At 33.2% G+C, this 26608-nt stretch overlaps 1 protein-coding gene and 1 pseudogene across 1 annotated transcript; both read left to right on the top strand.

The window, feature by feature from the left end:
• Positions 1-4764: 4764 nt before the first annotated feature.
• Positions 4765-5738, top strand: LOC140851536 (NAC domain-containing protein 68-like; annotated as a pseudogene).
• Positions 5739-6556: 818 nt separating this feature from the next.
• On the top strand, positions 6557-7611 carry LOC140851759 (NAC domain-containing protein 58-like). Its single transcript, XM_073243878.1, has 2 exons — positions 6557-6853; positions 6959-7611. Exons 1-2 carry the CDS (start codon positions 6557-6559, stop codon positions 7484-7486), a joined length of 825 nt encoding a protein of 274 aa, XP_073099979.1. The 3' UTR covers positions 7487-7611.
• The last annotated feature ends 18997 nt before the right edge of the window (positions 7612-26608 follow it).

Raw genomic sequence — 26608 nt, 5'->3', positions numbered from 1 at the left:
TAAAGTTACAGACATTAAATACGCATTGAAAAATGGTTGGATAAAAATATCTCTTCTATATTGTGATATCTTGATCATATTATGATATTCTGCATACAAGAAGTCATAATTTGACATAGGATGTTATAATATGTATAAGATGTCATAATTCTTTGGGTCATATTATGGCATCCTACGTATAGAAAGTCATAATATGCAACAAGATGTCATAATTTTTTTTTTAAAAAAAAAGGATATTTTCATCACACAAAATTTTTAAACGAAAAATCAAAATTGTAGGCATTAAACGCATATTGAAAAATGATAGTTACATGAACCAATTATATAAATTGGTGCACTCTACGTCAAATTTTCTACACCACCCGCAATGCACAAAAAATTTCTCATTGCTAGCAATATATTTTCTCTAGCATGTTCACTCAACATAAACTATAGATGATAATTGTCCTTTTTTTTGTAGTTGTGTAATAATTGATTGGAAAGGCTCTTAGATCAAAAGAAATCTTTACTAAAATTACACTAGTTGTCTTGTTCGGAGTCCATACATCTTCGCTCCTAGCGATATCAAGCAATTAAGCGTTTCGAGCTTGGCTTGGGAAACTCTTGATTAAAAGATAAACAAAACTGGGTTGAACTAAGAAAATATACTCAAAATTAATTTTAAATCAAGCCAAAAATTGACCTGGCTTAACTAGCTCGAAAAATCTCATAGTACTTATTGGGTTATATATGTATTTTAGATAATATTAGATTATTGGATTAAAGTTTTTTTTTAAATTTTTTGAATCAATTAAATACAAATTCATATCCTATCTATGCTTTAGGCTAGGAATGATTTAATCAAGTTTTAGTTCAAATTTTAATTAAGCTTGATTTTATTTCCAGCTAATTTCATTTGATATAGGATTACCAACCTTTATATGTGGCCTATAGTTAAGGATCACCCATTGCACAAATCTCAAAATACTCCAAACACCTTCATTCATCCATCTGCACAAATCTTAAAGAACTTTTATTACATGACCCATAGTTAAGGATCACCCGCCCCATAGATCTCAAAGCACTCTAAAACACCTTCATTTATCCATCTACACAAATTTCAAAGAACTTTTAGTATATGATCCACAATTAAAGATTACCCACCACATAGATCTCAAAGCGCTCTAAACACCTTCAATCATCCATCTGTATAAATCTCAAAGCACTCTTAATATATGGCTTTTAGGAATCTCCAATTATTGAGATCTCAAAGCATTCCAAATCCTTCATTCATCTACTTGCATGAATCACAAGGCACCATTGTTATTTGGGGTGCAAATGGGTTAGATTGGATAGGGTCATGAGTGACCTCAATCAGATTTGTTCCTCAATCATGTCTTGATGTTGGACTCGGATTCAGCCCAATAAGATCGGATCGAGTTAAGTTAGGTCCCTGCATAATTCGACCATAACCCATAAAATGCATATTCGATTTGGGTCCAAATCTAGGTCAAATTTGGAGAATTTTCAACTTGTCCCAGCATCTCCCATCAATAAGGTTCATTATCTTTCTCTATCCCATTGAAAATGTTGTAAGATTTAAAATGCTATTTCTTTCTCCATCCCATTGAAAGAGTTTTGAGACTCATTCTAGCTCCTAGCTTCTCCAAGTATAACACTAATATATTTTCCCGCAATATTCAAAAGAGTAATTAAATATTAGAGCAAATGATCTTTGTTTATCCTTGTGTAGCCTTACATAGATCATATCTCAATCCAAATAATCAACACAATTACATGAAAAGTACTTAATAAACATACTTCTTCTTAATAAAATGCTATGTAAAAAAATACTTTCTTTTTTATTAAAAGCCATGCAAAAGGTACTTCACACTATGTATCTAATCTACTAAGGTTCTGGGGATCAAGAATATATAAAATTATACTCACATTTTTTCCCTTTATCATACTTTTTCAATACAAAATAATATTTATTTTATTTAAAGCAACTATTTTTGGTTATAGATGTAATATTGATGGGTCCATAGATCAAAACTTCCTCACAAGTGACATGGATGGATTGTATTAGAGAAAAGACGAGGACTGTTGGCCAGTCTCCCAAAATACTAGCTTAGGTTTTTTTTTTCTTTTGCGATTGAAACCTCCATCTGGAATTAAAAGGGATGTTCAACTCGTTCCACGATAGTAATATTAGAAAAGTAATTGCATGTTATTTTTTCTGGTGGACAAATTAAGATAACATTTTAAAGCCTTTCTTTAAAAAAAAAAATCCAAATCCTTAAGATAATGAACGAGTCGGGTCGGAATTCAGTACATCCAAATCCAACTCAAAAAATAGAATAGATCTAATTTTAGAACCCAACCTAGCTTCATGGGTCCCTCAAAATGGTTTGGATCAAGGTCTCAATGGGTCGGATCACGGGTCAATCTGAACCATTTGCAGCCTTACTTATTATATGGCCTATGATGAAGGATCATACACCGCACAGCTCTCTAAGCACTTTGAAGCTCTTCATTCATTTGCTTGCAAAAATCTCAAAATACTCTTAGTATATGATCCATAGTTAAGGAACACCCATCGTGCAAATCTCAAAGCATACCAAATCCCTTCAATTAACTGCCTACATAGATCTCAAAGCATCTTTGATATATGGTCCATAGTTAAGAATCATTTGTTAGATATATCTCAAAGCACTCCAAACATCTTCATTCATCTATCCACATAGATCTCAAAGTATCTTTATTATATGGCCTATAATGAAATATCATCTTGTAATGACTTAGGGTCTCACTCAAAAAGACTAGCTAGAAGGTGTCATTTAGATTCTTTAGTTTTGTATAAATATTCAAGATCTTTCCCATTAATATCAATGTGAGACTACGTACATGCCATATGAATTATCACATACTCTTCCCATTTAAGTCCTAGCATTCTGATAGACTAAGAGTCCAAATCTATTAATTTACTTATAAATACCATGATTGGCCTGCAGTCAGTCCTAATAAACTCATGTTGCAGTATCCTTTAGTCCACATAGATTATAGATTAGGTTGGCTTTGATACTATTTGCAATGATCCAAGTTGTCATCCAAAAAGATTAATCAAAAGATATTATTTGGGTTCTTTAAACCTATATGTATATTCAAAATCATCTTAGCAAATAATTGATATGAAATTAAATACACGTCCGCGCAGATCTTCATAGACTTATTATGTAAATCTCAAGATACTTCAAACCTTTCATTCATCCATTTGCATTTGTCTTAAAGCATTCTAGTATATAACTCATAGTTAAGGAATACCCACTATACAAATCTTAAAGCATACGAACCTCTTCGTTCATCCACTTGGAGAGATTTCAAAGCATCCTTACTATATGACCCATAATTATTGATCACCCATCATGCAAACCTCAAAGCACACCAAATCCCTTCATTCATCCTCATACATAGATCTCAAAACATCCTTAGTATATGGTCCATGGTTAACAATCACTTATCATACGGTTCTCAAAGCATTTGAACCCCATTCATCCACCTACACAAATTTCAAAGACCCTTCGTATATGTTGTAGCTAAGTATCATCCATTGCACAGATCTCAAAACACTCCAAACCTCTTCATTCATTCACACTCTGATTGGAACATATGCAACAGCTGGCTAATGCTATCCGCTGGTTGGAGAGCTGGAGCCTGGAGGACTAGATTTCTTGGCTAGACTAAGCACTTGCTACCATAGCATGTTTGAACTGTCCCAAGTTTAGAGTTAGCGGGCCTGATGATGCTTGATGCATTGCAGCTATTCGGGAGGAACTGCAATTCATTAGACAAATTAAAGCTGAAAATAAGTATGCATGCTGGTTTTGTATCGATACATCAATATTTGAATTGGATTGAAGTCCCCAGTCACACCATCTTATCAATGACTGCCAGTGTTTGTTATAGAATTCAATGAATTTTCTTGTGAATGTAACAGCTGAAGATGGTTCATTTACAAGGCTATGCAAAATAAATCATTAGAGATAGTTTCAAAAGAGAAACTTCATTCGTTGAGCCACTGATAAGATGTAGAAAGCTGAACCACAGACAACTCAAAATCCTCCAATGTTCTGAATATCAAGAAGCAAGTCCCACCTACCCTAATTATAGAGAAAAGAAAGAAACAAGAATTAATATGTTTAGATTGCACTTTAATCCCAAGTGATTGCGGAACCAATACAAACAGATTGCTCTGCTTTCATGACTACAAATCCAAGCAAGAAAACCTTTAAACCATAATTACTGAAACTTGTCTCACTTATCAGGATTTGCAAACACAACATGCCTGCCAAAAAAAAAAAAAAATGTCCCATAATTACAAATCGGCATTCATGTCCCTACAAATCCAGACAAGAAAAAATCCACAAACATTGCTAAACCCTGTCCCAGTTGCCTGGATTTGCATCCGTTTTGGTAAATATACTAAAGAGATCACATAACTTTGTCATAACAATTCTAATGGAGTTCAAGTTGCTTTGGGTTGAGGGTGTAACGTATTATCTTTGTTTGCATCAGAATGGCAATTGATGTAGTCTCAGGTTAAGCTTCGGCCTCAATAGGATTCTTATAGAAATAGGGTAGACCCGACCCAACGCAATATTTGGTTTCCCAAGGCCAACATTAACCCAAGTATGGAACGTTACGGGATACTTTGAGTTAGGCCCAGGCCAGCCAACTCTAGATGTCCAGCGAACGTAACGGCCCACTAAAGATGAGCTGTCTCCCGTATTTCTCCCGCAGCCAATCCGGCGGTGTTTCGAAAAAAAATATGACCGTTAAATAGACCTCAACATATAAATATTCCCAGCCCGGAGCTCCCCCTTACCTTTTCCTTTTCCCTCTCGAACTCGCTCTCCCGCTTTCTATCTCTCTCGTGCGATCTTTTGGTCCTCAATCTTCCGATCTTCGTCTGAGAGGCTGGGAGTCCAAGAAAGGTCGCTGGGACGACAATGGTGCCGCCGGGCTACTCGTTCAGACCGAGTGATGAGGATCTCCTCGTCACCTACCTCAAGGAAAAGCTTTTCCAACGCCCTCTTCCCTGCGATGTTATTGTGGAGGCTGACGTCTATGGAAACCATCCCAAGGACTTAGCTTGTAACTATCTTGAGCTTCTCCATCATCTTCTTCCTTAATTTAGGGTCTCCAACCTTTTCTTTGGTTTTTCTTGGGGGTTGTAATCTTGTGCTGCTCCATCGTCTTCGTTCTTGATTTGGGGTTTTAATTAACCTTTTCTTTGGATTTTCTTGGGATGTTTCAGGGCAGAATATCATGGGAAACAGGGAATTTGAGTGGTTCTTCTTCACTTCTACCACTCGGAAGCATCCTGGTGCAAGCGAAACCAGCCGCGCATCTCGGCGCGCCGGCCTGGGAAGATGGAAGGCCACCAGAGGTGTCAGGACGGTCCTGGATTCCGAGAATAACGCCATCGGGTCAAAGCAGAGTTTCTGTTACATGGAACAGAACTCGAAGGGTGGAGAGGAGAAGACGGTGTGGCTGATGGAGGAGTTCTCTATACAGAATCTTAGGAGGAGAGGTATGCTGATGTGATGAGCGACAGCAATAAGGTGCATATCACCCTAAATAACCGTCAATGTTCTTGCAATTTTATCTTTTCTTGATTCTAGGAATTGATGTTCTAATTTTGCATCTCTTGTCTTTATTGCAGCTGGATGACTGGGTTATCTGCAAGATTTACTTGACTCCAAAAGCTCGCAAGGGTTGCGCTGAAATAAAACCAGTTGTTGATGCTACATTGGAGCCCGCAGCAAAAAGAAGAAGGATAGAGGTGCCTTACTCTTCTCCCTCTCTTCTTCTTCTTGGTCTTGTTCTGCTTTAATACTTTGCTTTGTCTCCTTTGCTGACTCCCACTTGTCTGATACCAGCCAACACGCATGAAAAATCCACAAACATAACTAACAGACAGTGAATTCTCAAACTTATTGATCAGACTGTGCAAGATGCTCTCAAAAGGCAGCAAAATATAACTGATATATGGAAGTTCATGCATCTGAAATTTTAAGAAATCCTATAGTGATACAGCAAAAGGAACATATCATAAGAATCCTCTTATCTGACACCAGCAAACATACCACAAACATAATTAATACCTCGTCCCACTTATCTGGATTTGCATTCACGACATACATGGCAATACAAACTGTGCTGTAACAATTTTTTTAAGACTTTGCTCTGTCTTCTTTGCTGACTCCCTCTTATCTGATACCAGCCCGAATGCATGATGGTCCCACCTGGATTTATTTTCCAGCCAACTGATGAGGAGCTCTTGGATTTCTTCCTCAAGGAGAAGCTCCTCCATCAGCCGCTTCCATGCGACATAATCAAAGAAGCTGATGTCTATGGAAACCACCCCAGCAACCTTGCAAGTAAGTGTGTGTGTGTGTGTGTAAAGATCAACACCCATGATCCCTTCTTTTTCTTATTCTGTTCTAATTGGCTGTGATTAAGGTTGCTGACTCAGCATCCTTGTCTTGGATTCCTTTCTTTAGCTCAATTTGCCATGGCAAATAGAAACTTGGAGTGGTTCTTCTTCACCTGGACCACTCGGAAGCATCCAGATGCAAAACAGAGCAAGAGGGCATGTCGAGCTGCAGGCCAAGGTCGGTGGAAATCTACCCAAGCTGTGAAGCCAGTGCTCAATGAGGAGGGCCAGGTCATTGGCTCCAGGCAAAACTTCAGCTACATGGAACGGACCCCCTCGGGCAAGGAGGAGAAAAGCATCTGGCTGATGGAAGAGTACTCCATCCAGAATCTTAGAAGAGGTGGTGATGCAGCTATGTCGATGGACCAAAACAGGGTATTTATTATGCTGCCATGAATATCATACATCTCTTGTTCACAGTTGTTGATGATATATCTTTTATTATTATAATAATTTTGTGCCTCTTATCCTCTGTGGCAGCTGGATGATTGGGTCATTTGCAAGATTCACCTGACGCCATGCGCTCGCAAACAATTGTCTGTGCCTGCAATGGAAAGCAAAAATTTGGAGATGCCAGAAATAGAGAATCAACCTTTAATGCTCCCATGCCAGGATTGCCTGATTTCTCAGCTACCTAGCGATACCCTCCCTCAGCTCCATGATGCATTGGACCGAGAGGTGGAGTCTTGTCCTTGCATGTTGCCTGATAGCTCGCTGCAGCATCCGACTCCTGATGACATAATTGAATCACCAACCATGGACGAGTTCCTCCAACAAACTGCTTATGCACCTGACCCCCTCCCGCAGCTCACTGATGCATTAGACCAAGAGGTGGAGTCTTGTTCAGGTGTGTCGCATGACAGCTTGCTGCAGTCTCCGACTTTGGATGAGATATATGAGTTTCTTGAATCAGTACCCGTTGATGAGTTCCTCCAACAAATTGCTCATGCACCTGATGAAAGCCCTGACATTGATCAGCATGACAAAAACAGCCTTCCTCCTCCTTAGTTGCTTGATTAGAAGCTGCAGGGAACACCACCCAGCTCTACATAGGCTGGTGATTTCTTTTGTTTGGAAGTTTATTTATGACCTTTATGAGTAGTAGTATCGTAGACATAATTGAAGATGTAAATATGAACTATGTATGTTGAGTTTCGTGGAGAGAAATGAAAAATTATTGCAAGCTTTGCATTGATGTGATTATCTACAATCCTTTTAGATTGTTTATTTGTAAATTGATTCAATAAATTACAGCTTCAATTTTTGGGGCAGATTTTGAAGGGACAGGAAAGGGACCAGTGAAAAAAGTACTCGGGGTTTTCATAGAAAGGAAACCAATGAAAAGCTAATTTTTCAAAAAAACTGTAATTTTGATATAATTTTCCTTGCAAGTTGCAGCAAAAAATTCCTTGCAGGAAAGGGGATGCTGTAACTTTTTGGAACTTGAGATATTTTTCATAAATGAGTAACTTATCAGGCTTAATAGTATCAAATGAGGTATGCACTTCATTGATCTCTTTCTTTAACAATATATTCCGTCTTTTTTCACAATTTAACTTCTTGGTTCTTGAATTACTATTTAAAATGCATTTGTTCATGTTCTCCTTGGAATAAAGATTTTAACATCTTAATGATCTCTATCAAGTTTTACCATACTGTACTGAACTGGATGGTATGCAGTGTGCCATGTCATATCGATTCAATATCGATACATGGTTTCTGGGATATACAGATACTTGATATTATGAACTAGCTCTGTATCAACACAATAATAGTATAGCACCAGTACTGTGCTGGAACTAGGATGGCATATCTTGGTCTTTATTTTGGCTCCTGGAGAGGGTTTAGATGGATGTACCTATTCAAATTCAAATTGTGGTGGATGATTCCACTATGGGGAAGGCAGCCGTTGGAATTCCTTATGAAACTCTGCCATTGCTATTGGAAGCAAAAGAGGATGCTGTAGTGTAGGACGAAGGCTAGAGACTAGAGAAATAAGGGTCTTCATGAAGGTGGATTGATTAAGGGAAGAAATTCAAGGTAACCAGAGCAAAGGCTAAACTTGATTCAATTTTCACCAACTCTTTGTAATTTACGGTTAATCTTTAAATAGAGTTTAGACTAAAAAAATTTCTTATAAAATCTCAATGATTGACTAAATATAGTGGCTTCAAATTAGTTCAATAAAAAGAAGGATATAGTGAGTCAACCAAAAATAACGGTCGCTACTTACACTCAAAGTATTTATGCCTATCCCAGTAAAAGTCATTTTAAAACCAACAAACTTTTGTAAAATTGTTAAGATCGATAACCCAATGCCACTACAACATAATAGTATATTAACGACGAAAAAAATTCATCGTTAATAATGAATTTTTCTCGCTAATAGTTATTAGCGATGAAAATATCGTCACTAATATTTGGTCATATATAATGCCGTCGTTGATAATTTTTAATGATGAAAAATAATTTTCATTGTCAATAATCAATATTACCGATAAAAAATTTTATTGTTAAAAAATTATTTTTTTGAAAACTATTTATGATGAAAAATTTTAGTCATAAAAAAAGATAATTTGAAATAAAATATTATGTCGCTAATAAGAACATAATTATTTATGATGAATATTATTCATCACTATTAATTTAATTAAAATTTTTTATAAAAATTAAATTTAAAAAGGTATTAGCGACGTAAATTTTTCATCGAAATATGGTAATTTCTAACATAAATTTTTATCGCTAATAACACTACAAGAAAAGAAAGTTTTTACGATGAAATTATTTACGACACAAATATTTTTATCACCAATAATTATATTTATGATGAAAAATCAAATTCATCATAAATAATAAAATATTTTTGATAAAAATAATTTTTTATCATAAATAATTATATATTAGTAATTAAAAAATATTCCATCATAAATATGAATTATTTATGATGAAAATTTTCATCCTAAATAATTCATCATTTATTTAATTTTAAATTTTTAGATATTCAAGATGAAAATATTTTCATAAAAAATAATTTCAGTATTTATGATGAAAATAGTTTTTCATTGACAATAAATTTATTCCCAATAAAAATATTTTCATCATCAATATTTGAAAAATATAAGAAATTTAAAAAATTTAAAAATTATAGATTATTTATTAAAAAATTATTATATTATAAATAATTAAGTATTTATGATGATAATAAATTTTTATCATAAATAAAGTTATTTATGATGAAAATATTTTCATCATAAATAATTAAAAAGTAATCAAAAATTAAAAAAATCAAAAATTATTCATTATTTGTGATAATCATAAATAAGTCCTTTTTATGATGAATAATTTTTTTATCATAAATATGAAATTATTTTCATCGCCAATAGTTAAAAAATTAAAATTAAAAAAAATAAAAAAATAATCATTATTTGTGATAAAAATTTTCCATCATAAATAACAACTTTTTATGATGAAAAACTAATTTTCGTTGTAATTATGGGATGATTCCCGATGAAAATATTTTCATCATCAATAGTTAAAAAATAAAAAATTTAAAAAAAATTAAAGATTGATTATTATTTATGATAAAAATATTTCATCATAAATAACTATTTTTACAAAAAAAATAAATTTTCATCATCAATACGAGATTATTTTTGATAAAATATTTTCATCATCAATAGTTAAAAAAATTAAAAATTTAAAAAAAATAAAAGTTGATCATTATTTGTGATGAAAATTTTTCATCATAAATAATCACTTTTTATGATGAAAAACTAATTTTCATTATAAATACAAGATTATTCCCAATGAAAATATTTTCATCGTCAATAGTTAAAAAATGAGAAATCTAAAAAAAATCAAAAGTTGATCATTATTTATGATGAAAAATTTTCATCATAAATAAACTCTTTTTACGATGAAAAAAAATTTCATCATAAATATGAGATTATGATCGATGAAAATAATTTCATCACCAATAGTTAGGAAAATTAGAAATTTTAGAAAAAATCAAAAATTGATCATTATTTATGATAAAAATTTTTATCATAAATAATATCTTTTTATAATAAAAAAAATTTATAGTAAATATTGTATTATTAACGATAAAAATATTTTCATTACAAATAATTAAAAAAATATAAAAATTAAAAGTTAATCATTATTTACAATGAAATTTTCTATCATAAATAATGATAATTTATGATGAAAATTTTATTTTCATTGTAATAATTAAAATTTTATTTTTATTATAAATATGTTTGTTTATGATGAATATATTTTCATTGTCAATATGTAAAAAAATCATAAAATTTAAATTTTTAATTTTGTGTAAGGCAACTGCATCTATTTTTTGTAGCTGCTGTATACATCTTTTATTCTTTTGCATGATAATAAAATAAATATGAGTTATGATTCAGATCGAACTTTTTGTATAAAAAAATCATGTGAAAGTAGATGATATTCGTAGATTAGAATGAATAGATCCTTTTGAATGAAATAAACTATACGTTTATTTACGTATAAAATTTATTTGTTCATCACTGTCCCTATTACTAGTAATATCAATGAATCTTTCTGGTGGAGTATCTGTCTTAAACTGGATGAAAGAAAACTTCTTTCATGCAGAAACTATATAGTTAAGCAGTACATTTTAGCATGACTTTCATGATCTCGAAAGGTACCGCACTTCTCGCATCAATCAACGTCCAAATATATCTCTGTAAGAGTTCTAATCATGAGAAGATAAACAATATGAGTACTCATCTTTCTGGCAATACAAAGCATAAATATGAGCTTATGCTTTATAACACAACTTGCACTAGTCGCAGGTCTGTTTTAATTCTGCTTAATTACTAGATCTTTGATGCTCACATAATTTTTGATAATTTTTTTTAATTTCGATCCTTACATGTATGCAATATACAAGCTTCTGAAATGAGAACTTCGATTTTTAAATGAAGACCTCAAGAAGAAGATGAACTCCTTGGAGATCGAAGATCTCAAAGCTATTGACCTCTCATAGTGTTCATTCCATTACGAAAGTCGAAGAGCTGTTCTTATAACAATTATTAGCGACGTAAATTAAATTTCTATCATAATTATATTTTTTATGTACGTAATTTTTTTGAAAAAAAAATTTTAAAAAAATCATAAATTAACTATTTATATAAATTTTTAAGATTAATAAAAAATTAATTTTTTTGATGAAATTATTTTAAAAAAATTTTTAGACCAAAACTTTTTTAGATTAAAGAAAATTTATTTTATTTTTTATTATGAATATTTTTTAATATCATTTTTTTATTAATTTTTTAGACAAAAAATTATTTTGATGTAAAAAATTTTAAATTAATTTTTTATGAAATTATTATTGAAAAGATATTTAATTATTAGTGATGTAAAATCAATTTTCATCATAAATAGTTTTTAAATTTTTTATAATTTTTTTATGAAAATATATTTGCAATGTAAATTTAGTTTTCATCGACAATCATATTTAAAAATTTTTTTTAATCAATTTTTATGAACAAAAAAATTGTTAATAGAAAAAAAATTATTAGTGATGAAAAGTATTTTTGTCAGAAAAATTATTTTGAAAATAAATTTTTTAAAAATTATTTTTGAAGGAAAAATTGTTAGAGGAAAAAAATTTTTTTGACAGTAATTATTAGCGATAGAAACTAAATTTTTGTTGCTAATAATGTTATTAATGATGAAATTTTGTTTTCATCACCAATAATTTATTTTTGGATGAAATTTTTTTAGAGAAAAAATTTTTTTAGTGAAAAAATTTTTTTGGTGAGAATTATTGATGACAAAAATCAAATTTTTATTGCTAATAAACTTATTAATGATGTAATTTTTTTCATCACCAATAATTTTTTTTAAAAGGTAAATTTTTTTATGAAAAATTTTTTTTAGTGGGAAGAATTTTTTGACAAGAATTATGGGCGATGAAAACTAAATTTTTGTTGCTAATAAATTTATTAACGATGAATTTTTTTTTCATTCTCAATAATTATTTTAAGAGAAAAATTTTTTAGTGGAGAATTTTTTTAGTAAAAAATTTTTTTTGATGAGAATTATTGACGATAAAAATTAAATTTATATTACTAATAAATTTATTAACAATAAATTCTTTTTGTCATCTATAAATTTTTTTAAGAGCAAAAATTTTTTAGTGAAAAAATTTTTTGACTAAAATTATTGACGACGAAAATAATTTTTCATCACTAATAATAGTATTAGCAATGAAAATTTTTATCGCTAATAGTTCTACATTCATTGCACATCAACTTGATGTCCCTTCACATGGAACCCATTTCCTTCCCTCCCCTCCCCTCTCTCCCTGAGCTCTCCTCTCTCCCCTCTCCCCTCTCCTCTCCTCTCTCCCTCTTCGAGCTCTCCCCCCTCTTACCACCAACGAGCCCGTCTCCCTCGTTACGATCGTCGTCTGCACCATTGCTGTGCCGCCATTACCGTCCGCCATCCACCGGAGGTAAGGGTTCCAACCCCTTTTTTTTGGATTGATCAGCCATCGGGAGGCGGAGGGGGTTGCGAGGGGGGGAGGGCATGGGCGGTTGGAGGCGCCATGGGGTCGGGGAGGGGGTTGACTAGTGGAGGGGGTCGGTTGTGGGTGACACGGAGGTAGGGATGGGGTCAGAGGGTGGCCGGGGGCGACGCAGGGGCAGAGAGGGGGCCGTGGACGGCCGACGGTGCCACAGGGTCGGGGAGGGGGTCGGCTGGCGGAGGGGGTCAGCCGGGGGCGACACGGGGGTGGGGATGGGGTTGGGAGGTAGTCGGGGGCGACATGGGGGTGGGGAGGGGGCCGTGGGCTGTCGACAGCGCCACGTGGTCGGAGAGGGGGTCGGCCGACAGAGGGTATCAGTCGGAGAGGGGGTCGATCGGGGAGGGGTGGGTGATGGCGTGCAGGGGGTTGGTCGGGGAGGGGTGGGTGACGACGGGCAGGGAGGAAGGGAGGAGAGAAATGAGGGAGGAAAAAAATAAAAAAATAAAAAAATAAAAAATAAAAAAATATTAATCAAATATTTAATTATTTGATTAATAAAAATAAAATCAGGATCATAATCTGAATTAAATCGAGATCGAGATCCAGATCGAGATCTCGATTTGGATTGGGATCCAGATCGGGATCTGAGTTAGGATCCGGGTTGCGGGGGTTTGGAGAGGGTAGCAGCGCCACAGAGAGTGGGTCGCAAGGAGTAGGTGACGGCGGTGGCACCATGGGAGCGATGGTCGCGAGGGTCGAGTCTGGACAGCATGGGTTGGGTGACGGCACCAACGTTGTGGGAGCGGAGGCCGTGGGTGGTTGAGTCCGGAGCTTATTTTGGAGAAAAAATATTTTAAAAAAATATTTTTAGATAAAAAATATGTTTTTAAAAAATAAAAATTCATTTATTATTTTTAGTTAAAAATATTTTAGAAAAAATAAAAAATCTCAGACCCTCGGGATTAGGTTTCGTGTTATTATTTTGTATTAATATTATTTTGCATGTTCAACTACTTATAATTTATTGTATATTTATTGCATAAATTTTTTAGTGTTATTACTGAAATTTATAATTTTTTTTTATTCCACTAGCACAATACACATTGCTATTGCTTATTATAATTTAATTATTTTGTATGCTATTTTTTATGCTTTTGCTTATTATAATTAAATATAAAAAATATTTCTATTTTAGACAACTCTATTGAAATTTTTGATGAAAAAATTTTAATACAGAGTTATTCTTTTTTGATGATTTATAAATTCATCTTTAAATGTATATTCCAAGATGGTAGTTAAATTGTATTGAGCCGTAGATTTTTATTCAAGAGTCAATCTTAATCGAGATCGACTTTTAGATGTCCCGTATTCAAATTTTTTAAAAAAGTAATAATCTTATTATTGTTAATAGTTGATATTTTATTTCATTATGTGGTACTCAGTAGTTATTTATCCACTATTCTTCGGGTATATGGTGGATAGAGTGTGTAGGCATCATATTCACATCGTATACTTGGAGAACTATGGAGAGATACTATCAAAATTTTTATAATAATGAAATAAAATATCGATTAATAATAATAATAAGATTATTATTTTTTTAAAAGGGATAGGGTCACATCTGTTAGTAATAATTTGAAATGGATAGAATCATACATTTTTGCTTCATTAAATTGGTGAAAAGAGATTTTCTGTGTTACTATTCAGTCTATGTTTTTTAATGCATGTTGTTTTGTACAAAATAATCCGTATCTGGATTCGGATCAGGATTTGATCCTGAATTTGGATGAGATTCGATCCAAAATTCGGATCGAGATCCGATTCGGATGAATGCCACTAAAATTTTTTTTGTTGTTGATGGTTTTCGTGTTTGTTCTTAGATGGATATCAACAAAAGTTGGATAAATACTACAGGTATTTTTTTATCTGAATATCGAAAAGGTATTCGAGATTTTATTAACTTTGCACGGTATAAGACTGACAATGCTAGTCGGATAAAGTATCCATGCAAGAGATATGTCAATATGGTATATCATCACATAACACTTATTGAGGAGCATCTGTTACATTATGGTATGGATAAGAAGTATACTTGCTAGATATGGCATGGAGAGGGTAATCCAAATAAAGTTGTGCACGATGATGACGATACTGAAGATGATAGTGATGCTGCTGAACCTGTTGAACATGATGGTATACGAGAACTATTGGATGATTTACATCAGGATGTTTGTTCAAATATACGCATGAGTATTAGTGCATCTGAAGGCAATTCTGATCATAAACACAATATCCGGCTTGAGGTAGAAGGGACTTCTGAACAGTTTGCAAAGCTTGTAAGGAATGCACAAGAGCCACTCTATCTAAATTGTATAAAGTTCTTCAAGTTAGAATTTTTAATAAAATTACTTCATATTAAAATCATGAATCGATGAAGTCAAAAGTCATTTGATCAAAATTTGATATTGATTAAAGCAGCTCTTTCTGATGGAGAGACTTCTGAAATTGTATTCTGAAGTAAAAATATACATGTAGAAATTGGGACTTGACTATACTCCTATACATACCTGCAAAAATAACTGCATATTATTTTATAAGGATAACGAACAAGCAACTGAATGTTTGAAATGCAGTGAGCCTAGGTATAAAATCGATAACAGAAAAAGAAAGAAGATATCTCAAAAGATTTTGAGGTATTTTTCATTGATTCCAAGACTTCAAAGGCTGTATATGTCCATAAAGATAACAGAAAAAATGAGATGGCATAATGAGTAGTGAGTTTCAGAAGAGAACATACTTAACCACCCGACCAACTCTGTAGTGTAGAAAGACTTCGATGCAAAGCATCCGCACTTTGCGAGTGACCCGCATAATATCCAACTTAGTCAAGCGACAGATGGATTTAATTTTTTTGACAATTTGAGTACTTTCTACAGCATGTGGTCAATGATGCTAGTTGTATATAATGTGTCACTTTGGAAGTGCATGAAAAAACTATTTATTTTTATGTCATTGTTGATTTCGGATCCAAAAGTATCAGATAATGAAATTAATATATATCTACAATCGTTAATCGATGATCTGAAGGAGCTATGAGAAAATGGAGTACAGATATATAATTTTATGAGTCGAATAAATTTTAAATTGCATACTTCGATTTTATGGACTATAAAATCATTTTCTACATATGAAAACTTATTTGGATGGAGCACCAAACGATATCTGACATGCCCAATATGCAACAAGGATGCATCCTCCTTACATTTGAAGCATGGACAGAAAATATGCTTCATGGGTCGTTGGCGGTTTCTACCTGATAATCATTCTTGGAGAACCGGTTACAACCAATACTTTGATAGTAAGTCCGACCGATGTCCGCCATCTAAGGAATTAAGTGGAGCAGAAGTTTTAGAATAACTTGAAGTCATTGGAAATGTCTAATTTAAAAAAATATTGGGTACTCGTAAGCAGAAGCGTACTGAAGCTGAGCTAAATTAGATGAAGCGAAGTATTTTTTGCAAACTATCGTATTAGAAGCAGCTACTACTTTGTCATAATCTAGATGAATGCACATTGAGAAGAATATTTGTGATAATATCATCGATATTATATTGAACATCCAAAAAAAATAAAAGATAGTACAAAAGCTCATCTTGATTTACAGAAAATGAGAATCCGATTGAAGTTGCATTTAATTCATCGAGGTAATAGACTCATCCCATGATTTTATAGCTATAAAAGTATTTGGAGGTGCCGGAAATAGAGAATCAACCTTTTATGTTCCCAAGCCAGGATTGCCTGATTTCTCAGCCACCTAGCAATACCCTCCTGCAGCTCACTGATGCATCGGACCGAGAGGTGGAGTCTTGTCCTTGTATGTTGCCTCACAGCTTGCTGCAGCATCCGACTCCTGATGACATAAATGAGTTTCTGGAATCACTACCCATGGATGGGCTCCTCCAACAAATTCCTCATGCACCTGATACCCTCCCGCAGCTCACTGATGCATTGGACCAAGAAGTGGAGTCTTGTCCTTCTATGTTGCATGACAGCCTGCTGCAGTCTCTGACTTCCGATGAGATGAATGAGTTTCTTGATTCACTACCCATTGATGAGTTTCTCCCACAAATTGCTCATGCACCTGATGAAAGCCCTGGCATGGATCAGCATGACAAGAAAAGCCTTCCTCCTCCTTAGTTGCTTGATTGGAAGCTGCAGGCAACACCACCCAGCTCACATAGGCTGGTGATTTCTTTTGTTTTGGAGTTTATTTATGACCTTTATGAGTATTAGTATAGTAGACATAATTGAAGATGTAAATATGAACTTTGTATGTTGAGTTTCGTGGAGGGAAATGAAAAATTATTGCTTCACAACAAATGTTAAGCTTCGCATTGATGTGATTATCTACAATCCTTTTAGATTGTTTATTTGTAAATTGATTCAATAAATTACAGCTACAGTTTTTGGGGGAGATTTTGAAGGGGCAGGAAGGTAACCAATGAAAGTACTCAAGATTTTCATAGAAAGGAAACCAGTGAAAAGCTAATTTTTCAAAAAAACTGTAATTTTGACATAATTTTTCTTGCAAGTTGCAGCAAAAAATTCCCGGAAGGAAAGGAGATGCTGTAACTTTTTGGAACTTGAGATATTTTCCATAAATGAGTAACTTATCAGGTTTGATAGTATCAAATGAGGTATGCACTTCATTGATCTCTTTCTTTAACAATATATTCAGTTTTTTTTCATAATTTAACTTCTCGATTCTTGAATTACTATTTAAAATGCATTTGTTCATGTTTTCCGATCTATGCCTTCAAGGGAACAATATACAAATTTTGGACAAGGATTTGAGTTTGTTCTCCTTGGAACAAAGATTTTAACATCTTCATGGTCTATATCAAGTTTTACCACACTGTATTGAACTGGGTGGTATGCAGCGTGCCATGTCATATCAATTCAGTATCGATACATGGTTCCTGGGACGTACAGACACTTGATATTATGAACTAGCTCTGTATCAACACAATAATAGTATGGCACCAGTACTGTGCTGGTACCAGGATGGCATTATTTGGTCTCTATTTTGGCTCCTGAAGAGGGTTTAGATGGATGTGCCTATTCAGATTAAATTGTGGTGGATTATTCCACTAGTGGGGAAAGCAGCCATTGAAATTCCTTATGAAACTCTACAGTTGCTATTGGAAGCAAAAGAGGATGCTGTAGTGCAGGACGAAGGCTAGAGACTAGACACATAAGGGTCTATAAAGTAAGGATCTTCATGAAGGTGGATTGGTTAAGGAAAGAAATTCAAGATAACTAGAGTAGAGGCTAAACTTGATTCAATTTCTACCAACTCTTTGTAATTTACAGTTAATCTTTAATAGAGTTTAGACTAAAAAAATTTCTTATAAAATCTCGATGATCCACTAAATATAGTGGCTTTGAAATAGTTCAATAAAAGGAAGGATATAGTGAGTCAACCAAAAATAATGGTCGTTGCTTACACTCAAAGTATTTATGCCTACCCCAGCAAAAGCCATTTTAAAACCAACAAACTTTTGTAAAATTGTTAAGATCGATAACCCACTGCTGAATGACTTTGTTATGTCATTTTTGCCTTGAGAAACTTGTTTTGTAGCTTAGCATGGACTTACACCAACAAGGCTATAAAATCATGACAAGTATATTTACATATTAAAGTGAAAAAGGAAAAATAATAAGCCTTTATGTATGCTATGCATGAAGGATTTAATATGTATTTCTAACAGAATGAAAATCAACATGGAAGCTCTTCTTGTGGGTCAAGGGGACATGGGCAATCCATCATGGATGACACTATTCTTTAGATTAATGAGGGTTTGGAGCTCTTTCCTTTTAAAGCACATTTATGTGTAGTGGAAAAGGATGGATTATGCCTTGTTAACTATAGTTATGGGAGCATTATACTTGGAAATGAGTTTGCACCATGGTACCTAATCCATTAAGCTAGGTGCTTCAGCTTATCATTTCATTCCTTCATGATATTTCATCAAGATCTCAGCATCTCTTGTCAATGATATCTGCAAATTCTAAGAATGCTTGCTAGGGATTGTTTAGATAATCATACTATCTATTAAGAAAAGTTCACTTTGATACTAAATTGATGGAGGAAAGGAGTCACGCTTTGTCATCTGTTGAGATTTTGCTGCCTTAATTTGTTACAGGTATTAAATTAGGGTGAAGGAGAAATAGTAGTGAAGGGAGAAGTAATTTAAACCAATGTAGTACCAACCTTGGATGATAATTTACAATAGATACATTATCTGATATTACTATTTATAATGTTGAAAAAGAAACAACAAATCAGGAATGATATCAGCTGATATATTCTAATCCTTGTCCAATAATGTAAAGTAGGTTTCATAGGAGAATGAGGACATTTTCATTATAATTGTGACTTAACTAGAAAAGTTTCAATGAACATATTGACATACTTCTCTAATGTAAGCTATTCAAAGTAAGGTCTACAATCTGTGCACCAGATTCCACACCAGTTTGGTTTGGTATAGTACGCACCTTATACCAAGAAATTTTTCAACTATTTTTCTCAATTTTTATATCAATATGTCTAGGCACAGGTTGGTAAAGGTCAGTACATGTCTCAAAAAACCTCAATATGAGGTCGTGCTTCTCGATATGGGATGGTGTGGGGCCTATACCAACCCAATCTTGAGTTTTGTATTGGTTCTCTCATGGTATAATATGGTATGCCTTATATCGGATGGTATAGGGTGGTATGGCAAACTATCATTCAAAATCTTTAATGAAATTCACATCTCTATAGAAATCAACAGAGAAAGCAATAAAATTGTTTTGAAACTAAGTAAAACTCAATATAAATGAATTAGAAATATTTTTTCATGCAACCTAGATATGTTCTGGAGCTTTTGATCATTATGCTCCTTTCTCTCTCAAAAATAAAAAGAAAAATTGAATTACAATTAGATAATAACAGAACTCAAAATCTCCACAGATGCCTATGAGAGAAGCTAAAATATTTAGCACTGACAACAAAGTGACCTTCTGAATTGTGTCAACTTCTCTTAAGTCTTTTGAGCTCTATAACCATTGTAAGCTGTTGTCCATCTATTAACTTCAAATTTTCTATGCAAATCTCTATTACCATGTAAATATTGTGATTTCAATAAAGTGGGGGTAGCTTTACCTACCTCCTACTTCAATCAAAAGAAAAATAAACCTTCTTCCAGCCTGCTTAAATAAAAGTCCTTGATAAAAAGATTCAATGTATGAATTTTTTGCAAAAAAATATCCTATCTTCGCCATGAACATGCAATAATCTATCTTCATGGCATCATAATTTGATGAAACTACTAAATCAAAACAAAATTTTATCCATCTATCACTATCTTTGCTTTTGCCAACATGTCATACGGGGAATGTTATGTTTCCTGAACTACAAGTAAACCAAGACTGCCTTGATAAAAGCAAATCAAATTTGATGAAATTCTGTCCAAAATATAAAATTAACATGTATAGGATATATTTGGATAGCCTCATCTGGCTCTTTTATTGGTAATATGATTAATATGCAGCGTGCCATGTCATATCGATTCAGTATCGATACATGGTTCCTGGGACGTACAGACACTTGATATTATGAACTAGCTCTTATCAACACAATAATAGTATGGCACCAGTACTGTGCTGGTACCAGGATGGCATACCTTGGTCTCTATTTTGGCTCCTGAAGAGGGTTTAGATGGATGTGCCTATTCAGATTCAAATTGTGGTGGATTATTCCACTAGTGGGGAAGGCAGCCATTGAAATTCCTTATGAAACTCTACAGTTGCTATTGGAAGCGAAAGATGATGCTGTAGTGCAGGACGAAGGCTAGAGACTAGACACATAAGGGTCTATAAAGTAAGGGTCTTCATGAAGGTGGATTGGTTAAGGAAAGAAATTCAAGATAACTAGAGTAGAGGCTAAACTTGATTCAATTTCCACCAACTCTTTGTAATTTACAGTTAATCTTTAAATAGAGTTTAGACTGAAAAAATGTCTTATAAAATCTTGACGATCCACTAAATATAGTGGTTTTGAAATAGTTCAATAAAAGGAAGGATATAGTGAGTCAACCAAAAATAATGGTCATTGCTTACACTCAAAGTATTTATGCCTACCCCAGCAAAAGCCATTTTAAAACCAACAAACTTTTGTAAAATTGTTAAAATCGATAACCCACTGCTGAATGACTTTGTTATATCATTTTTGCCTTGAGAAACTTGTTTTATAGCTTAGCATGGACTTACACCAACAAGGCTATAAAATCATGACAAGTATATTTACATATTAAAGTGACAAAGGAAAAATAATAAGCCTTTATGTATGCTATGCACGAAGGATTTAATATGTATTTCTAACAGAATGAAAATCAACATGGAAGCTCTTCTTGTGGGTCAAGGGGACATGGGAAATCCATCATGGATGACACTATTCTTTAGATTAATGAGGGTCTGGAGCTCTTTCCTTTTAAAGCACATTTATGTGTAGTGGAAAAGGATGGATTATGCCTTGTTAACTATAGTTATGGGAGCATTATACTTGGAAACAAGTTTGCACCATGGCACCTAATCCATTAAGCTAGGTGCTTCAGCTTATCATTTCATTCCTTCATGATATTTCATCAAGATCTCAGCATCTCTTGTCAATGATATCTGCAAATTCTAAGAATGCTTGCTAGGGATTGTTTAGATAATCATACTATCGATTAAGAAAAGTTCATTTTGATACTAAATTGATGGAAGAAAGGAGTCACGCTTTGTCATCTGTTGAGATTTTGCTGCCTTAATTTGTTACAGGTATTAAATTAGGATGAAGGAGAAATAGTAGTGAAGGGAGAAGTAATTTAAACCAATGTAGTACCAACCTTGGATGATAATTTACAATAGATACATTATCTGATATTACTATTTATAATGTTGAAAAAGAAACAACAAATCAGGAATGATATCAGCTGATATATTCTAATCCTTGTCCAATAATGTAAAGTAGGTTTCCTAGGAGAATGAGGACATTTTCATTATAATTGTGACTTAACTAGAAAAGTTTCAATGAACATATTGACATACTTCTCTAATGTAAGCTATTCAAAGTAAGGTCTACAATCTGTGCACCAAATTCCACACCAGTTTGGTTTGGTATAGTACGCACCTTATACCAAGAAATTTTCCAACTATTTTTCTCAATTTTTATGTCAATGTGTCTTGGCACAGGTTGGTACAGGTCAGTACATGTCTTGAAAAACCTCAATATGAGGTCGTGCTTCTCGATATGGGATGGTGTGGAGCCTATACCAACCCAATCTTGAGTTTTGTATTGGTTCTCTCATGGTATAATATGGTATGCCTTATATCGGATGGTATAGGGTGGTATGGCAGACTATCATTCAAAATCTTTAATGAAATTCACATCTCTATAGAAATCAACAGAGAAAGCAATAAAATTGCTTTGAAACTAAGTAAAACTCAATATAAATGTACTAGAAATATTTTTTGATGCAACCTAGATATGTTCTGGAGCTTTTGATCATTATGCTCCTTTCTCTCTCAAAAATAAAAAAAAAATGAATTACAATTAGATAATAACAGAACTCAAAATCTCCACAAATGCCTATAGAGAAGCTAAAATATTTAGCACTAATAACAAAGTGACCTTCTGAATTGTGTCAACTTCTCTTAAGTCTTTTGAGCTCTATAACCATTGTAAGCCGTTGTCCATCTATTAACTTCAAATTTTCTATGTAATCTCTATTATCATGTAAATATTATGATTTCAATAAAGTAGGGGTAGGTTTACCTACCTCCTACTTCAATCAAAAGAAAAAAAAACCTTCTTCTAGCCTGCTTAAATAAAAGTCCTTGATAAAAAGACTAAATGTATGAATTTTTTGCAAAAAAATACCCTATCTTCGCCATGAACATGCAATAATCTATCTTCATGGCATCATAATTTGATGAAACTACTAAATCAAAACAAAATTTTATCCATCTATCACTATCTTTGCTTTTGCCAACATGTCATATGGGGAATGTTATGTTTCCTGAACTACAAGTAAACCAAGACTGCCTTGATAAAAGCAAATCAAATTTGATGAAATTCTGTCCAAAATATAAACTTAACATGTATAGGATAAATTTGGATAGCCTCATCTGGCTCTTTTATTGGTAATATGATTAATATGCCAAATTGCTGCAACCACAATAAAGTACTAGAAGACGAAATATCTATTTTGTGAGTGCCATCTCCAAAAATTTTGTTTACTTTGGATTCAGAATATATCTGAATATTTGTTATACTATTCTTGGTTGTGGTCTAATGTGGAAGGGGAATCTAGATCTCAAAATCTTTCTATAGTTTGTGTAGCAACTAAATAGAAGAATTCAGGAAGTACAATCTATTGATAACTGATAGGTCAACCCATAGTTTATTGCTTTGGATGAATGTCAAAATTTTGCTAATTGGAACAAACTTAGAGAATGATTAAGATGGATTATTTCAACATAGATACAGGTGCTGCCTAGCATGGTAATTATTTGTAGTCATATTGTTGATGACTTACGAGCTAAAGGTGTTGTGTCTTTATTCTTGAGCATGCCCTTCACCAGATTGGATCAAGTGTTGAAATATTTTGTAGTTGAACTGATTGAATGCTTTTCTAGAGATAATATTTGTTGCTTTTGTCTAGACAAGTTGTTACAAGTTCTTGAAGTGATATATAAAATGATAAATGCATTTTTTTTCATATTTTAGGGATCCACATTGACCTTAGTAAGATAATCTCGAATCGATTTAGTGCCTCGATGGTCTATCGGATTGGTCATCCAATCAACCACTTTATTATTATTTAATTTTATTAAATATATGAAATAAAAAATTGATCATGTTTTAATATTTTAAATAGGATTACTTGATTCATTTAAGAAAGACAAGATTTAGGATGATTGAGGTAAGTGGATCTTATGCTTCTTATTTATTTTTAAATCTCAATGATTTCATGCATATGACCTTTCATTGATGAAATCATATTTTTCATAAAATAAAGATCAGCATATGTGATATGAAAAAGTATGTTTTATTATGAGCATTGATGTCATAAATATGTCTTATGAAAATAGCATAGTTATGAAGTATAAATTTTATGATTTTTTCACCTATGTATATGTATATTTTGAGAAAAAGATATAAAGATTTCAAAGGCTCTCAGATAGCTATAAACGAATCCCTATAGAAAGGTCGACATCCAGAGCTAGCATCCATAAGAACACAGGCCCTGCCAGTGGGTATAAAGTTGGTATATGAAATATGAACTTGTCGATTAAGAACACTGACCCTATCACAGGTATAAAGTGACCATAGCACTTATATCTGTGAGCAAGATTTAGAAACATGACATGGATACATGATAAGAATAATTTACGAAATATATTTATGAAATATTTATGATTTATGCATGTATGATTGGTTTATGACTTGCTTTATTATATGTTTTATGAAATATTTTATTTTATATTATCTATTATTTTTTAAATATTATATTATCATGAAAAACTTATGCTTGATTCAGTAAGAAAGTGCAGGTTCTACTTACTAGGTTAGTGTAGCTCATTTTCTTTTTATTTTTTTTATATAGAGGAATAAGGTTAGGACCGGCGAAAGAAATTCAGGCTTGGGATCTACGAAGCGAGCTTGAAAATTTTGTAGTGAAAGTTTAGTTTATTTTATGATCATGGATTTATAGTTATTATGAACCTTAAAACTTGGGTTGATACTTACTTTTGGATTTAGATTCTCTAAACCAATATTGGTTTAATTATTTGATGAATAATGAAATTGAATCTTTTATTTAATGGATTTTAGCTAATTATGATTGATTGACTTCGTGTTATCATGGGCCCTATTTCTCAGTAGCATGACCGTGTTATGTCCCAAATTTGAGGCATGACACTTTGGCTATGAGTTTGATGCCTATGGTAAGAGAATTGATATAAGGTATATTTCAGTCTTTCTAGAGGAACACTTCAAAACTCAAAGAGTTTTGCTCCATAGCCTGTTCCATTTAATGGGAGAAAATTTTATTGACTTTGTTGATGCTTTATTTCAGTATGCTATTATGCACCTTTAGGAAACTTTGCAGTTCAGAAAGGTAACAACAAGTAACAATCTACAGTTTTTTAGCTATCTAAAAAATAATTATTAAATATTGGCAATCTCTTCTCTTCATGCATGCACAACCATGAAGCAGTGTTCTATTGGTATGATCCATGGACATGAGAGAGAGAAGTTAACATATGATCATGGTGGTTCTTCACCTCTTATTCTGCTTATATTCTTCTTCCTCTCATTCTCCTCCTTCTCCTTTTCCTTCTTTTTGGGGAATGAAATTTCTTTACCCCCAAAGGGAGTGGGGTGGGGAGGCCAAGAGGGATTTTCTTTTTCTTCTTCTTTAGGAAATGATTTTTTTTTTCAAAGAAGAAGAAATTGTAAACCACCTTTTCATTAGAGAATTATCAGACCATCTTTTCGCTAGAGAATTAGTGGTCTCTTCATCTTAACTTTTCTGTGCTTTTGTTGAGAGATTGGGTTATATGACTCAGCATACTCAAAGGTCTTCTAGAACATATATCTGAAAATGGCACGCTCCCTGCACCTGTTCATAACATGAATCTATTGCAAACATCAATTTCTATACCCCTAGAGTCAGCGATACCAGTAGTTAGTTGGTTGGCAAGGAGATAGTGAGCCACACAAACTGGCTTGACAGTGATGTATCAGTAATCTCATTAGAAGCATGCACATGATTATGAAGATGTTCCTAGAGTTACAGCTGCGTGATTATGTTAACATGAGAACAACAAAAATAACATGCTTGTTGTTTAGAAGTCCGAGACGTGATTGTATCATTGGATTATTGGAACTGCTACATACAAATGTTTTTTCTTTCTGATCTAATGCTATATAAGAATATTATTGTTTGTTGATTATGATGACTTCTTTGTTAATATTGTTGGTGAGTTGGCATCATGAGCATTGTGCATTTTTGATCTTCAGAAGATCATTTTATTCTTATATCTAGTCATAGCTATGCTCTTTTCTTCTTTTTTTTTTTTTGCTTGATTTTCTTGTGAATGCTGTCTTGTTTCCATGCTTGCATTATTCTTTTGTCTGGATGACTAGGTTGTGTTGGTAATGTGATGGCGCCTGTTGAAAAGGGAAGTTAAATGGCGCTTCATTTGCTGGTCCTCTTAATTTTAGGTAAAACATATTAGGATATAACCAAAGTGAAGACTAGTCCATAACTGATATTTTTAGTAAGCTTGTCCTAGTTTTCCTCGAGAAAACCACAATGTTAGACCACAAAATATGACCAATACAATTTCAAATAGTGATGAACATCAATATCAAGGATTTCTCATGTTGTGTTTGTTGCAATTAGTTTTCACATGCAAAATGCATCTGTCTGTTAAAGAATTTGGATACACGATAGGTCTTTAAAAAGTTTTATATGCGATTAGATGCTCGCTATTCTTAAATTATTAAAAAATTATTGCTTGTATTA

This window comes from Elaeis guineensis, chromosome 9, assembly GCF_000442705.2.
Source record: "Elaeis guineensis isolate ETL-2024a chromosome 9, EG11, whole genome shotgun sequence".
Classification (NCBI taxonomy): Eukaryota; Viridiplantae; Streptophyta; class Magnoliopsida; order Arecales; family Arecaceae; genus Elaeis; species Elaeis guineensis.
This window is presented reverse-complemented; position numbering and strand designations above follow the sequence as displayed.